The sequence below is a fragment of the Melanotaenia boesemani genome, chromosome 21 (genome assembly GCF_017639745.1).
Source record: "Melanotaenia boesemani isolate fMelBoe1 chromosome 21, fMelBoe1.pri, whole genome shotgun sequence".
Lineage (NCBI taxonomy): Eukaryota > Metazoa > Chordata > Actinopteri > Atheriniformes > Melanotaeniidae > Melanotaenia > Melanotaenia boesemani.
In genome coordinates this window covers 3,719,332-3,735,980 of record NC_055702.1, presented here as the reverse complement: position 1 = coordinate 3,735,980, position 16,649 = coordinate 3,719,332, and the positions used below count along the sequence as shown (strand labels likewise).

Genomic DNA, 16,649 nt, shown 5'->3' with positions numbered 1-16,649 from the left:
TGTCAGTTATATTTCTGCAGGTTGGATGGAGCTATGACTGAGTTGTGCGTAAATTCATGAGGCAGTAAATCTCAACTGGTTTGACATTAAACAACAGCAGAAAACTGAATTACATCATTATGTAAATAATAGTATAACATTAACATCACATAGTCTTGCATATTTAACTATGTAATAGTTACAACAGGCTAATTTACGTCATACAGCTGATAAAAAAAACTGTTTTAGTGCTATCAGCATGCTAACATGCTAAAACGCTCATGTTAACGTTTGCAGCCGTGTGAAGTATAGCTTATAAATGTGTTAACCCTGTTCCGCCGTTTGGTAGAGCAAATTCCGCCAACTATATTTCACTAAAAACTTGTATTAGTAAATCTGAATGAGCTGTCTTTACCTGTTTAGCTACAGTATGTAGGCCTATTTTAAGATATTATTTAAAAAATCTAAAGAAAAGATATATTTAGAAATAAAAAAAAAAATTAAAATATGTGTTAATGTAATATATAAGTAAATAAATGTGTGTTAATATAAATAAATGGGAAAATCAGAAATGAATGAGTTTAATATTCCTTAATTATATTCAGTTCAGACAACTTTATTTATCCTAAATATCCCAATTATTTGCAGCTTTTCCAAACTGAATGCTGAATGCAAACGTGAACTAACTGTTTATTGTTTATTTAGCTGCTATAGTGCAGATGCACTTTATATTTTTTCCAACATCTTAAATTGTGCACTAATTTTTGAATGTTGTGTTTTGTCTTTTATGTGATTGCACTTTAAGGCCAAGCTTTTAATGTTTTTGTGCTCATGTATAATTACAAGAAATCTTGATTGTGATTTACCAACAATCAGTGGTCAATAAGGAAACATTAAGAAGCACATGAGCACATCCATCAAACAGTAAAATCAATAGCTCATTAAATCAGTTCAACCCATATGAATGAACACAGGTTAAAATAAACAACTTCCAATAAAAAAATAAATAAAAATAAGCACATGAATAAGTAAATATATGTAGGAATAAGATATAAAAAACTAATACATAAAAAAAAACTTTAAAGATGTAAAAAAAAATACAAATTTGAAATTAAATGATATTTATGTATTTCTAAAATGTTTTTTTTTTTTTATGTAACTTTTACTGTCTTCTTAGGTACCAGTCTACAAGCCCCCACATCCTGAGCAGGGCTGCCGAAGTTTGTTTGGAATTTGGTCGCAGGATTAGTCTGACTGCTTCGAACGTGTTTATTTTGCCACTTTTCCAGCCTGAACATACTTCAGACTAAATCCCCATTAGATCCTTCTGCAGGAAAAATGACCACTTTTTATCCTGTCAGACTCGATGTGTCTTTCCTTCCATTCATCTCACACTCGCTCCACTTCATCTGATCCATTTCCTCCCTCATCCACACATCAGTCCCCTCCCTCACCCTCCCCTCTATTTTCACTCCCCTCTGCTTCATTTCTCCCCTCTTCCTCTGCTCAGTTGTTGCAGTGATGTACCGGCTGCCTGGACTCCTCTTCTCCTCCTGCTCCTCCTTGTCTCCTCAGCGGGTGTCCAGCAGGGACCTTGTTGGAGCATCTGGGGGGAACGACGGTGAAGGCGAACGGCTGTGATCCAGGAGGAGAGACGTGGTGAAAACTGGATGTGAAGGTAATTCAGCACACTGTGAGACTCACCATATATGGAAAACAAAGGCAAATAAAGCCGATAATCACTGTTCATGCACAAGTGCAAGTTGTAAAAGGATGAAATGCTTCTTCTGTTCTGCGATCAGCGCTGTTCTGCATCACTGACTTCCCTTGCTGGAACAAGGTGCAGGTGTATTGTAAAAGACATTCAGGGGAGCAGGTCTGGACTGTATTACTTCCATTTGCTTCCTTGATGTCTTTGTGCTTAGTCTAAAGTGTTTTCTTGTCATGTTACCTCCCAAATCTTCAAAGAAACAGACATTTGTCATCATAGAAGCCTGATTTATATTGTCAGAATGCACTTCTGGATTCAGTCTTCCCAAAAGCTCTGACCAGGGTTGAGGATTTTGGCACCAATCCTGAACCACACGATCTTCGTGGTAACTTCTTTCCACTGTCGTGTGTCAACTGCTAAATTTCACTGGAATCTTTGTCTCCACGCAGCATCCAAGACAAAAAAACAAAAAACTCTCACTTTCCTCACATCCAGCGAAATGCATGTGCCCCGCTCTCCTGGGAAACAATGATATGTCTGCGGTGCAGTTATGCTGGCTGTACCCTTTATCTCCGAGCGCTGTTGTTTCAGGTGCAGCGTCTCTTAATGAATAATTAAGTGGAGCACAGGCAGGGTTTAGTTCAGCTTCCTGGGTACTGAGCCCCCTGCAGAGCTGCGTCATGCAGCCTCCAGCTGCATCTCAATCCTGGGAAAACTATAAAAAGAGTCTTAATCAAAAACATGCCTCTGATCTGCAATGACTCTGCTGTCCTGGCACTTGACTGGAGAAGTTTCTTCTGCCGTCACTTCAAGGTGTTTGATTTCTTCTGTGTCTCAAGCTTGTAACAGCTTCACGGAGGATTCAATAAAACATCTCTGGAGCTCCATAAACCTCCAGAAAACAGCTACAGGACCGAAGGTCTTGATTCTGTGGACATTTTTCAGGTAAAGGAGAACAGAGCTAAGCCTTCCGTGTGCAAGGTAAAAAATATCTGCTACGTTATCGATCAGCAGGAGTGATTACTGGTACTTTGTGTCACGTTTAGCTGGCAGCCATGACCTTCTCATTCATCATCTCTCTCAGGACTGCTGGTCCTGAGCAAGGCTCGGAAAGAAACAGATCAGGTGTCTCAAACAACTGGACGGAGTCGAGCTCGCAGGCTGCTGATTGCCTTCTTTTCTGTGTGATCTTATGCAACACTGATAAGTCCAGCTCAAAATGTGCTGTTATGTCAGTTTCTACTTAATTCAGAAACAATGTGTGTGAGGCTGCTGCAGTGCTACTGATGTGCATGTACAGAGCTTTTACTGTGGGAAACATGGCTGTCAGTATGTAAAAATTACACTGGGTTGCACAGTGTTTACATTTCTGTGAAAAAATGCTCAAAAATCTAAATATTTCATATTTAATCTTTCATCTTTTGACTAAAGTAAATCAAATACTGTTTTGTTTTTGAGATAAAGTAACCTCGAGATTATGAGGAGCATCTATAAAAAGAGGAAATAATTCCAAGTTTCCCATCAGGATATTAGATGGATATCTTTGATGAAGCTGCCGCCCACACATGCACGAGGTCGAACACTGCAGGGATGAATGTATCTCTGCATACACACTACAGCTCCTATGGGAACTGCACACCTATTAATACTAAATAGGATATCTTATCTGAGTACGAGGAATGCTCTTACATAAAGAAGAGTGAAAGAGGAGACGGTTTTTGTTGATAAACAAAGCTTTAAAAAAAAACAACAAAGTGGAATAATTCTGAGTTCATATTTCCTTCAAAGTTGAGGGATGTGGAGAGTAATTTATGGCCCAGATTAACGTCTATGTGAAATTTCAGTCTTGACCCTGAAAACTGCGGCAGATAAAACAGACAGTTCGGTTTATGTTCTGCAGCTTTTGGTTGAATAATTGCTATGAAATCCTCTCTGTGTGTTTTTCTCCATTTTTCATGGACATGCAGACCATTTCTGTAACATTCAACATTTCCCTTTTTGTGAAGTAATTTCTTTGACAAAAAAGTACATAATCGTTGCATAAAAAGATCAAAATCTGTAAAGAAAAACAAAGCTTGACTGATCAAGTTATTTGTCTATTTGATGCATTTTAGAAGAAAGTGAAGTGTGTGAACTGAGAGAAGGTTCCAGAAGTGGCCGATAAAACTGCACACTCTTTATTTCAATATGTCAGAGGACACATTGTGAATTTTAAGAAGCCATGGTTTTGAAATGTTTTTGTCTTATCTAAACACAATTCTACATTTAATTGTGACAGCACCCTCCAGTGATCATGGTTTTAGTATCAAGTATTAAAGATAATTTTAGTTTGTATTTGTAAAACAAGATTTTTCACCTGAGAAATTCATGTTTTTGAATGTGAAGAAAAAGATTTGTATGGTTGTAAAAAAACATCAGTGATGCAAAGCAAAAAGATGTGCATACAGATATGCATTTTTGTCCCTGTCTTTACACTATTATCTAAGTCGGTGATGACAAATCTAACTGTCCAATCACAGAGCAGATGGCTTCCTGTCCTCCACTGCAGACGGGTGATGCAGTTTTTCATTTTGCATCCGTGAACAGATGTTTGCAAAAGAGCTTTTATTTTTCTTTACAAATAGAAGTCTATTTTACAACCAAATGTATCCTTTTACTTGAATTACTCAAACAGATCTTTTTACAAAACTTGATTTACAAATATGAACTCAGAAATTATTTGCAAACATTAATTTACAACCACAAAATCTTTGACTTTATATTGAGCCCATACCATGGTCATGAAAGTCACCATGGAGAAGGAGCTCAGGGTTGATGAATGGGAATAAAGCACAGGGCACCAGCAGAAAAAAACATTTTTTTAATATTTCTTGTACCGATTAATATTAGTTTTAATGTTAATGTTAACCTTTCAAAACCTGAGCTCCTCCTACTGGGAGACAGATGGTGCCAAACTGCATCCAAAGCTGCCGTTTTGAAGACCTCACCTGAACTGTTTGTATTTACACCTCTCTTATTTTGTCCTGCTTCACTTTACTATAGTTTACCTTTTCTAGAGATAATGTTCACATATTCTAGAAAGATCTGATAGTGGCTCAGAGCTGCAGCTGCATCGCTCCAAAGAGATATTTATCCTGAAAGTGTTTTTGTTGTTGTGTTGTTTACAGACCTGAAGTTTTTTTTATTTGTGCTAAGTGCCATCTTTATCTATTCTTCAGTAGTATCGCTTTAGGTGTGTAATTATCAGTATTTGTCATACTTGTGATCTTTATAGATTTTTTAAGTGATAACCGCTAATTTGGCTTCCATCATGCATCCTGTCTCGTTTCTGCACTCTAAGAAATAAAATCTGTAAAAATGAAAGAATGTCCTGGCAAAAAATTACCTGAACATTCTGCTGTTAGTTGTAAAGACACTTCCTTTAACCTGAAAACAGAAAATTATGAACTTCCAAAGTATATGCCCTGTTGCGTTCATGGACATGTCTGTTAATCTGAAAACAGAAATGATGTAATTTCATACCCTGCTACTGGTGGGTGTAACTTCCTGTAGTGTCCACTGTGCTCATGGTGCCAACTTTAACATTCAAACAAAACTATGCTGAAATTTCAGAGTTAAGTTTGATCAACAAGCCGCTAATCCTGCTTTGTAGTTCTGGCCTGAGATGAATGTGTGCTCTGCTTGGTGTCACAAGCGAGAAGAAAGTCCTGAAATAAATTTAAAGATGCAACTTTACATATTGAAGAGTCTTCTGTGGAGATTATGAAACTGCAGGATCACGACAGGGTGAAATAATTGTGATATGCCTATTAAATGGTTCCAGTACAAACATGATCGTCTCATTTATAGTAAGGAGTCAATCATGTAATTTAAACTCATTTACTTCTTTGTGTCATGCTTGTTTATTTAAAGTATTAATTAATTCTTTATGAAAAAAAATCCGTCAACACAAACATAAATTGCACTTGAATAAAAATATGCAGAAAGAAGAAAATCTTATATAATCTGGTCCTCTCACACAATTAATTAAGCCAATAATAAACAACATTTATTTAATAAATTAAACTAAAAACAACTGCAGGCCAACATGTACTTCATGTTTTACCCTTCATTTGCTATCTAAACAATTCAGAGCAAAACAGGGCAAAACTAATTAACCTGCTTCATTATATTTTCTTTTCACAGTGTCTTTAATCATTTTTTAAACACAGTTGATTTTGTTTCTTTCTTCATCCAGATTGTTCCATGAACTAACTCCGTAGACAGAAACACACGTTTTGCTCTGAATATTAGTTTTTATAAATGTCTCACATCATTTTAAATGATAATGGCTTGGTCTGTTTTCTCATCTTTTTTGTATTTTGACTGGAAAACATTTCCTATGAACTTTGTACATTAGCTTCAAAATACTGTAATTAACTAGATGATCAAATTTTAATGATTGTAACTTAACAATGATGGACTGGATAGATTTCTTCGTCTGCTTCTCATTGCTCTTTTTTCTAAAATGAGAACTAAATTAATGTATGTATTTACGTTTCCTAAATTTCAAAGCAATAATTCAGATATGGAACAATTAAAGAATAATAGAGAGCATTATTTTCCAATAAATCCTTTACTTTATGAAACATAGCAGTTGCTTGCTGTAAAGATAGAGTACACTATGACAAGAAATGCCTACTAGTTTAACACTGTCCTTATCTGTCCTGACAGAGTTTATGCCTGAGTCTCTGCTCATTACAGCAGTATAAGGTCACAGAATACATTTCTGTGGGTAAAATGGGCCAATCTCTAAAGTTCAGGTCTAATCATTTAGAAAAGACAGATGCAGTAAAAAGATATTTGAGATGCGTTAATCAGCAATAATAAATGGCTGCTGCATTTTGAAATGTCAGTTGAGCAATTTGCCAAATTGTTTCTGGTCTTTAATGGAAAACAAATGGCTGAGGGAACTTTGGTTTTTCTGAAGTCCCTGAACATTAATTTCTGTAAATAAAAACTGTTTTGGAGTCTTAAGGCATCGGTTAATTCAGGAAATTCAGGAGGACTTTAGGTTGAAGGACTTTTTTTTTATTTCTCCTGGAATCAAAAAGTTTCTTTAAGGAGAAAATTTTTTTCAGAAAGGCACGCAGCCTCCGTCATTTTAACCTTCCCCATGTTACACACAGAATTACATCACTGATCTTTATAATTGTGTTTTGATCCAGGTCTTGTGGATATTTTATGACTCTTTGGTAAATTAAAACAGCCATCCTGAAAGCTGTTTGCTACTCAATTTTATGATCATATTTCTATTATAGACCATAAAAAAATGGCATAAAATGCACAAGCAGGATTTTTGGCACATAAATAGCTTTTACTACAGTTGTAATTAAACATGACCAACAGCTTGTGTGAGCTGCTTCAGTGCTGGGATTACTGCACCACTCACATCAGGTGGATGGTGTCATGACTAAGATTATTGTGGCTCTATTATGCTTATGTTGGCTGAGCACCAACAAATGGCTGGTCACTGAAAGCTGGAGAGATAACGTGGTCCAAATATGGCCTCATGGATGAGTGAAGTAAATTAGAAATGTAAGTAGAGGTGCAGCAGATGGTGAAAAACAGGATGAATGGCACTCAGGTGAAAAGGATAACTGGGAAGCCTGGAGTATAATGAGCCGTGGGAGGGTGACGGGTCGTTGCTGTCAGCCCATCTGTTGTTGTGAACGTGCAGTTTAATTGACCGAGTCCAAACGTGTTGACTGACTTATTGTTTCCATTGTTTAAATCTGAAACTGTTTGGCTGAACAAACATTTTTTATGTGACATCATTATGACAGTGCAGCCATGTAAAGCAGTGCATCATCTGCAAACGAGGATTGGATCTCATATCAAACTGATACACAGACATGTTAGCAAATTAACCAACCAATTAACAAATGAGGGTTAAAATTTATCTGGGCCGGTATGAATGAAAAGTTACTGTCCACATTGAGAGGTAATGAATGAGGCAACTAATTTTGGACGTCCTGGTAGTGCTATCACTACTTTTCTCATGAATGGTATTTCATAACTTATCATTCGTCCAATGCTTACTTTAGCATGTGTGACTCTAACCAAAGTGCAGCTTAATGAGGAGCAAAAGTTAGAATAAAAAAAAATGTGGATTTGAGTTGGGGGTGTAAAGAACGAGGCTGATTACAAGAAAAGGATCAGGTTGATGACAAAAAGCAGGGGAAAGCCACTAAGCTCTGACATGCAGATAGTTCACATTCATGACCAAGCTACACCAAGCTAAGGTAACTAAGTGGCACAGATGTGGATGGGTCAAAGTTACTTTGTTCTTTGCTGGAAAAAAAATAAGATAGAGAAAATGTTGTTTGACTTTTTTATGAAAAAGATATTTTAAAAAATAGCAGATTTTCTCACTTTGGCATCCCCTAATGACAGCTAATTCAGCACCCCTCTTACACCCGGTTTATTCTCCGAGCTCTCTTTAGCCAGTAAAAGTCAGTCTGATATTGACTCTTGTCTTATCTCTTGCTCAGTCATTTTCTGTCTTTCCTTTCCGCTCCCCTTCCTCCTTTTTTTTTTTTTTTTTTTTTTTCTGAATCAGCCATGGTGCTTGTCCAAAACGGCCAATGTGTTGATGCCCACTTGCTGCCGTGCAGTGCTGTATACCAAAACCCAGCTGTCATGTCATGGTCCGGGCTGGAATACAAGTGCAGTTTCTCCACTTTGAAGAAAAAAAGTGAAAATGTTATTGCTATTTATTTATTTATTTATTTATTTAAATGTCAGGTTTAATTCATGAAAAGACCAAAGCCAACTCTCAGCTCCAAAATCATTGGCTCCAACTGAAGCCTTAAATTTCAAAACACTTCATATATTTTCAATGAATGTCAAGCTCGTTGACAAAGCAAAGGACGTTATACTGAGACTGGAGAAAATTCTGGTTTTATTGAGGATCATTGTAAACTGCTAACTAATCCATAATAAAGCCACCTTTCTTGGTCCAGATGAGTAACTGGATCCGAGTGGAATATGTGCATTAATTTAAGGGAAATTGTGGTGTATGTTTATGATAACAAATGGCAATGTAAACCTGGAGCTGTATGGAAAAGAATTTGAAATATTATCATTTTAAAGACAGACAGATTTTTAGCAATTGAATGACACAATATATGCTACATTTACTAGAAATTTTCCAGAAATGGCTGTTTTCAGCCTTTTCCCAGTACAGGGGTCTTAGCAAAATACATCTTTCTATATTTGGAGTTTGTACTGTTTGTTAACGTTGTCACGGTTTTCTCTTTCTGACTCTGACTTTTTGATTTTTCAGTTGGAAGAACAAAGGTCATGATCGACTGGTCCAATGCGACAGTGTCCGGCCACCAGGAGCTGGGACTGAAACCTGAGGAGCTGCAGAAGTCCAAGTGTGTCCTCGGCTTCATTCCTGTCATCTACTACAGTGCTCTGCTCTGCGTAGGAGTACCAGGTATTCAGTCCACCTGAATGGCAGTTAATATGTAAACAGCACAATGAGGGGGGAGCTGCGCATGATTCTAATCAATACAAACATGAGTTAGTGGTACATAACAAGTGCTAATGGAGGACAGACACATTACAATGCAGTCAGATGACTCAATATTGATACTTTTCACAGGTTATGATAATCTAATTATCTCATAATCCACTTAGTACTTATTTACCATTCAATAAAACATTTTTTAACCTGTCCTGTCCAGCACCATAGCAAGCTGAATGACAGTCTGTGTGCTGTGTTGTGCTCTGCCAAGGGGAGGTTTATGAGTATAAGGCTCCTCTTGATAAAATGATTAATTTATTTATTTACTGTTATTTATTTACTTTGAATTATGGAATCTATGTAATCTTGCTGGACCTGACCAGAGGGGACAGAAAAAGAAGGAAAACAGCAAAAAGAAGCAAAAGGGAAAGCAGAGAGAAGAAAGAGGAGACAAAAGCACAACAGATAGAGGCAACGACCCTTCAATCCACACTATCACCAGACAACTAACTGCTACATTTGTACATAAACACACCAGAAAATTTCCTACAGAAAAACGGAGCTGAAAGTAATCAAGCGTTCCTAAATAATAACCAAAAAAAAAAAAAGAAACATATCCCAAACATGTAACAACAACAATCAAAGTACCAGATACACACTCACAGAGAAAAAACAAAAATCTCTCTTAGTGTATAAACCCACTGGACAGCTCAGTGACCGTGTCAGCATGCAGAGGATGAGGAATAAGGAGTGATCAGTGATGAGGAGTGGTGAGTGAGATCGTGAAAACGCGACCATGTCTCTACGGAGGCTAGAGGCAGACCAGGGCAGCTCAGAGACCCGGGCGATCAGCGGCAATCCCGGAGTACGAACCCAAGCAAAACCAGTTTTTGGATTTTTCTCTGCTTCATTTTTATTAATCCAGTGGAAATATCTTGACGATGTGTCCACTTCAGCTTTGTTTTTATTACTCTTAACCAAAAGTCAATGACAATTTGGTATTGATCCAGTAGAAATGTATTAGCGTTTAAATCAAGCAGACATATCAGCACAGTGAGGTCACCTCCAGATCAAATTACTAACTGTCTTCAAAGGGAAATAAATCTAAAAGGCCAGAGGTCTGGAGTCAGCAGCCTGATGATTAGAGGGGTCGACTGTCATCCAAACATCCCCCTGCTGAAACGAACGTGCCTGAAGTCAAAGGAAGAGAAAAGCAGTACCAGAAAAAAAATCTTACTCAAAATGTAAAAATTCAGTGAATGAAAAAGGAAAACAAAAAGTGAATATATTACGTCTATATTTAAGCAAGCATCTTCTCTCTGGGGTGCATCCTTTTGGCAGTTAGAGCTGTGGAAACAGTGACAATGCAAAGCCTCACTTTGCACTTCTGACACATGATGGAGGTCTGACCAGTCTAACACATCCTGCATCAACCTTTCACTGCCAGGAAGGGGAAGTGGTCTACTACAATCACCCCCTAATCACCAGTACAAACTAAAATATAATACAATTATTCCCTGTTTCCCTCATCTGAATCAGATGAACCATCAGGAAGCAAAACTACATATATATATATATATATGTATATATAAATAAAGCCCCTCCCCTTACAGCCTGCCAAATATCTGTATCCGCCATACAGAAACCATTAAAGGGTTAAGGAGTGTTATAAGTGTTGATACAAAGGAATGTTTGTATCTGTTATCTTTGCATTTGCAGGCCCTACATTATCCACCTAAAGCATGGAGATGATATACTGAGAATAAAATACTTGTTGGATCTTTGAGAATCCTGTGTCCCTGTCTGTCCTCGGCTGTTCCATTGATGCCCTGAAGGGATGGATCATTTGTATTGCTTATTACCTTCATGACTGTTTTGACCATCTTAGTAACTTTGGCCCTCGGGTGAAAGAATGTTTCCATGATGATGGGATTTACTCCATACAGCCTAAGTTTATGGAGAAAATGTAATCTCTGAGCCAACTGGGAATACGAGATTTTGACATGGCCATTCCATTTATTTTACAGTTTAAAATAACATTGAAGTATTTATGGAAACATCAGGCTTTAAAGTTACGGACCTCATCATGATACGCTGAGGGAGGGACATCACCCGGAAGCAAACTTAAAATCATTGTATTATCAGATAAATTTTATTAGTTCTTTATTGTTCCTAGTTGTAGTTGATATGTTATATATATTTAAAAGTTTCTTATAGATACTATAGATATTGTCTCTCCTCTGATCTGAAACCCACACAGACAACAAGCATTCATATTCTCATTTAATCATACACACGCCCCCGTGATGCATTTAAGACGATAACATTTCTCATCATGTTCTCTCTGCTTTTTAGTGAAATAAATGCCACTCGACAGAATTTAAATATTTTAAGTTAATATCAGTACTAATCTACTCTTGTTTGTTGTTTTCAGTAAACATCCTCACAGCAGTGGCCCTGTCTAGACTAGCGTCGCGCACCAAGAAAGCTCTGTACTACTACCTCTTGGCAGTGACAGGCTCAGATATTCTCTCCCAGCTCTTCATCATCTTCGTTGGCTTCCTGTTGGAGACGGCCGTTTTTCATCGGGATGTTCCTGAGCTCCTGCTGCACTCAGTTAGCGCTGCAGAGTTCGCTGCCAATCACGCCTCCATCTGGTCCACCGTGCCTCTCACCGTGGACCGCTATGTGGCGCTGTGCCACCCCCTCCTCCACCGCCAGATCAGCTACCCGGCTCGAACCAGGAAGATCATCGCAGGGGTGCTACTGTTGTCTCTCACATCAGGTGTTCCTTTCTTCTGGTGGTCAGACATGTGGAGGAACAGCCACCCACCCACAGCCCTGGACACCGTCCTCATATGGACACATGTGACCATCATCTACTTCTTGCCCTGCAGCATCTTCTTAGTGTTGAACTCTTTGATAATACACACTCTGAGGGTAAGGCAGAGGCAGCAGCCCTGTCAGGAGGAGCGTGGACCACAACGAAGACTTGGTAAAACCACTGCTATGTTGCTGGCCATCACCTCTGTGTTCTCAGTTCTTTGGGCCCCCAGAACTGCAGTGGTCATCTACCACTTGTACGTGTCCTCAGTTCACCGAGACTGGCGCGTCCACTTGGCCTACGACCTGTCCAACATGCTGGCCATGCTCAACACGGCCGTCAACTTCTTCCTCTACTGCTTCGTCAGCAAGCCGTTTCGCAGCGCCGTGCGGGATGTTGTGCTTCTAAGGGGGGGGCCGCTGTACCCTCACCGTGCTATGCCACAACAGCAGGCCCCTAATAACGCCTCCATCTCCTCTCTGTACAGTGGGAACAACAAGCGCCCACAGAGGGACTCCACCCCCCTGTCACCTCGCAGGGCCAGAAAGCCCTCGTGACCCAGTGTCCCCTTCTTCCTTTTAATCCAAAACACCCGTCGTCCCACGGTCCCTGTGCACTTCAGACCCTGGGGAAGCACACTGTGTTCCAGCCATGGCTGTGGACGGCAGCCAGTCGGCCCTGGAGCTTTCTCACAGGGCCTCAAGTGAACTGAACTCTCAAGAAGTATGTTTTTGTCTTCTGTGACCTGGTGTTGTTTGTCTTTGTAAATCAAATAAGATGACTGCATATTTATTTTTCTTGAAAAGAATTTAACGAAATGAAAGTAGCTATTTTTTCTTATCCATAAATGGTAATGTGACAGTAGAGTTTTTATATTGTTGCATTAGAGGAGAAAAAGAAGAGTTTCCTCTGATTAACACGAGGAAAATTAATATTTTTTTGCATGCTGCTAACTGTAATGAATTTCTGTCACTTCTGTGTTATCAAGTGTCAAATCCATTCAGAAAAGAGCAAAAAGAAAGAAAAATGAGTCAGATTTTGAACTGCTTGCTTTCTTTGTTGTGTAAAAATGCTAAATGCCCATAAACACAATCCACCATGCGGTTCAAAGCCAGTCGAGCAAAGAAATCGTACTCTGCAGCGCATTCTCAGGCACAAAAAAGAAAAAGAAAAAAAAAACAGCTGCTAAAGCAAGTGTTTGTTTTTAATGAAATGTAGCTCGCTGGAGAATTAAATGAAAGCTGGCTGTTTATGGGGAGTGAGTGAAGACCCTGCTCCTCAAACAGCCCCTCCGTTGCATCACCACGGCCTCGGCTCCGGCTAAACAAACTGCAGATTAGCTTGATGGACAAACACACACGAACACAAGGCGCAAGAGAAGGTACACACTCTCATGCATGCATGAACATGTGCACGCTCAGAGCTGTCAGCTAGTACATTTCCACTTACACCGAGCACTGAATCAGTGAAGCCTGATTAAATCTTAACTGCATCAGTTGCAACTGCATTAAAACTACCTGATAATGTTTATGACTTGAGATTTTAATGAGCCATTTCAATGAACCTTGTTAAGATTTACATATAACACATTTTAATTACAGTCCTAAAAGTGTTATGTTCAAATTTATTTTTTGCAACTCGTGTTCTGTTGGGGCAGAAGTAGATATTGATTCTTCTTCTGCCTTATGTCTTGACATTCCATAATTATGTTTACAATTACAGTTTAACCTCATTTAATGCTGGTTTAAATGAGGAACTGGCCCTAACTGGTCTGAAAAGTCAATTGATATTTAATTATTCCATTTGTATGTTTTCAGTGGTATTTGTTGCTTGACAGCGGTGTCTTAACCTGTGCTTATCTAATTATAAGAGACACAACTTCAGACTTTAAAAGTTTTTTTCTTTGCAGGAATGAGTTTGTGATCATGTCGCAATGAAAATCAAAACACTCAAATTGAATTAAAACAGCCTGAAATTTTTAAGTCAGTGTCAGTGGCTGATTAATGTTCTATGGTTTTTATTCTATTCTCTCTCTCTTTTTTAGTAAAGGTACACAGTGTGTGACAGCTTAAAGCAGCCTTTCCCAAACCGGGGGTCCAAAGAATTTCAGTGTATGTATATGTACATTGATTAAATAAATGTGGGATTTTTATTAAGGCTGTCAAAATTAACGAGTTAATACAAAGCAATTCTTCTGTGAAATTAACATGTTTTTTTTTTTTTAACACATTAATGCATAAACAACAAAGTTATTACTCGTGTCATATAAAAAATTTGGCATTATCTCTGTGAGATGTCTTGATTTTGGGCAAAGGAATCCACCAAAAACCATTTGACAGTTTTTCAGCCTTACATTTAGAGGATGGCCACAGGATGACCCATTTAATATAACATACAATTAACCACTCATACGTTGCAGGGAGGAGTGTCACAAACACCACCATTTGTTAAAAAAATAAACAAACAAATAAAATCCTGTTAGCTTACACTGTTTTCCCTTCATTACCAAAGTTTTCAACATCAATATATTTTCAGCTGAAAACACCTGATGGAAGATGTACTGGTAACATAAATATAATAATTAGCTGACAGGGTTTAAATAACAGCCATAATTACCATCTCTTTAAGTTTTATTCATTTAGAAATTTTTGCTGACGGTCAGGATTTGTCACCTGATGAGTGAGAAATATTTTGTTAATTAAAGGAAGCAGATCTTTGAAAGGGTCTATTTAAAGACCACAATGTTTTCCATCTTATTACCAAACCAGACTTCTTCGGATTTCTTTGGGCTTTTATTTTTGGTAATCTTGCTTTTAGAACAATTCCCCACATTTAAAGACCTCCCAATCACAGCCCTTACACAAAAGTGATGAATGCAACGTTTTTATATCTACATATAGAGTGAACAGATGTAAAGTTATAAGCTTTATAACTTACCTTCAGTCTGTTCCGAACCCAGTGACACAACAAGGAGTAAAACAGCCATGAAAACAACCTACTGGCTCACGTCCATCAACATCAATGTTTGCTGTTTTCCTTTCTGCTATCAGACATGAAATAACTCCATCGAGGAATGCAGTGTCACACTCTTTCCTGAAATAGTCTCTAAATGACTTGCATCATATTTAAGAGACAAAATAATCCCCGTTTAGAGGTCAGAAGAGTTGAAGCAACAGACATTAATGTCAACCCAAACAACTCCCGTCCAAGGAACTTCACTTAAAAATACCATTTTACGCTTCAAGTGGCTGTTTCCTTGCACTTTCAGATGCTGTGTTGTTTCTGTTTCATGCATTCTGAACTACTTGATTTAGGGTTTTAGGCTTTAGAAACAATGTTTAAGACAAGAATGATGAACACTGATTCACGAGGGGCCACTGTCCTGCAGATTTATATCATTATTGAACCAATAAAACAGTAAACAGTTGACCTGGACTTGGTTGAACAAGGTTGTCATAATTATTACAGAAAGTAAAGTAAGAGATATTCATTTAAATATTTTTATTATTACTTTGTATTCTCACTGTTTCTTTGCTCCAACACAACTGATTCAAATTAAATAAATCATCCCAACATCCTGTCAACATGAACCCGAGCTTGTTAATGACACATCAGCCGTGTTGTAAGTTAAACATATAAAAACTACATGGTTAATTTTAGGAAAATATCACAGCTTACCAAAAGGCAAACTCTGAACATATTACATCAAAATATTATTTTCTTAGTCTCATTCTTTTTTTCCTAAACACCCAAAATGTGTTAAACACAGAAACCAAACATCTGACAGAAATACTGTACATTCCTCATGCTTGGCAGCACATAGAAAAAAGTTTTCCAGTTTGTAATAACTTTATATTTTCCTAACACCTGGTTGGATTTAAACAGTGCATACTGAAGTATAGCATGTACTGTATATATTCTCCGTTTAATTCTCTGATTTTTTCAGGTTTAATATTCCCACTACAAGCCCCCCGCTGGCTCTCATCCCTCCTGGCTGTGTTTACAGTAACAGTGTGGATGCAGCACTGGTTCCTCATGTCAGCCGGCTCATGTCCTCCACGGTCAGCCCGCGCTGAGTTCTGAGAGTTCGTGCGCAGATGCAGATATGAACATTTTCTTTGAAGCTGTCTCCTGCCGCCCACAATAACACAGGAGAGCGAAGAGAGCATGTGGTGGTAGCCACAGGATGCTGGTGAGTACAGCAGGGGCTGATGAGATAAATGGACAACCATTTAAAGATGTCCAAGACTAAAATGTCAAAACAGACTTAGATTTTATAGCAGCTGCTGTTGGACCACAGCAGCTGAGGGCCTTATGCAGCAGGTAAACCCCTGCAGCAACACGTCCTCATGCCTACCTCCCACCTGTCCTTTGTTTCTGTTCAAACACCTGGTGATGACCCCCGACTCAGCTCCCATTCAGCCCTTCCTGTTGCTCAGCAGGTGTCACAAGGCTTCAATTAACAAAGTGATCCAATCGGACAGAAGAAACACAAAGCTCAGACTGAACGGACAGTCTGAGAGAGTTTACTCAGTTTACTTAAATAAATATAATATAAATAATATAGAAGTTTTGATCATTCTAATGGAAATAAATTGTGTGTGTTGTTATATCTGCAGCAA

The 16,649-nt window shown here is 38.3% G+C and overlaps 1 protein-coding gene across 1 annotated transcript; it reads left to right on the top strand.

The window, feature by feature from the left end:
* The first annotated feature begins 1,497 nt into the window (after positions 1-1,497).
* Positions 1,498-13,991, top strand: gpr142 (G protein-coupled receptor 142). Its single transcript, XM_041973104.1, has 3 exons — positions 1,498-1,657; positions 9,019-9,173; positions 11,638-13,991. Exons 2-3 carry the CDS (start codon positions 9,035-9,037, stop codon positions 12,582-12,584), a joined length of 1,086 nt encoding a protein of 361 aa, XP_041829038.1. The 5' UTR covers positions 1,498-1,657; positions 9,019-9,034; the 3' UTR covers positions 12,585-13,991.
* The last annotated feature ends 2,658 nt before the right edge of the window (positions 13,992-16,649 follow it).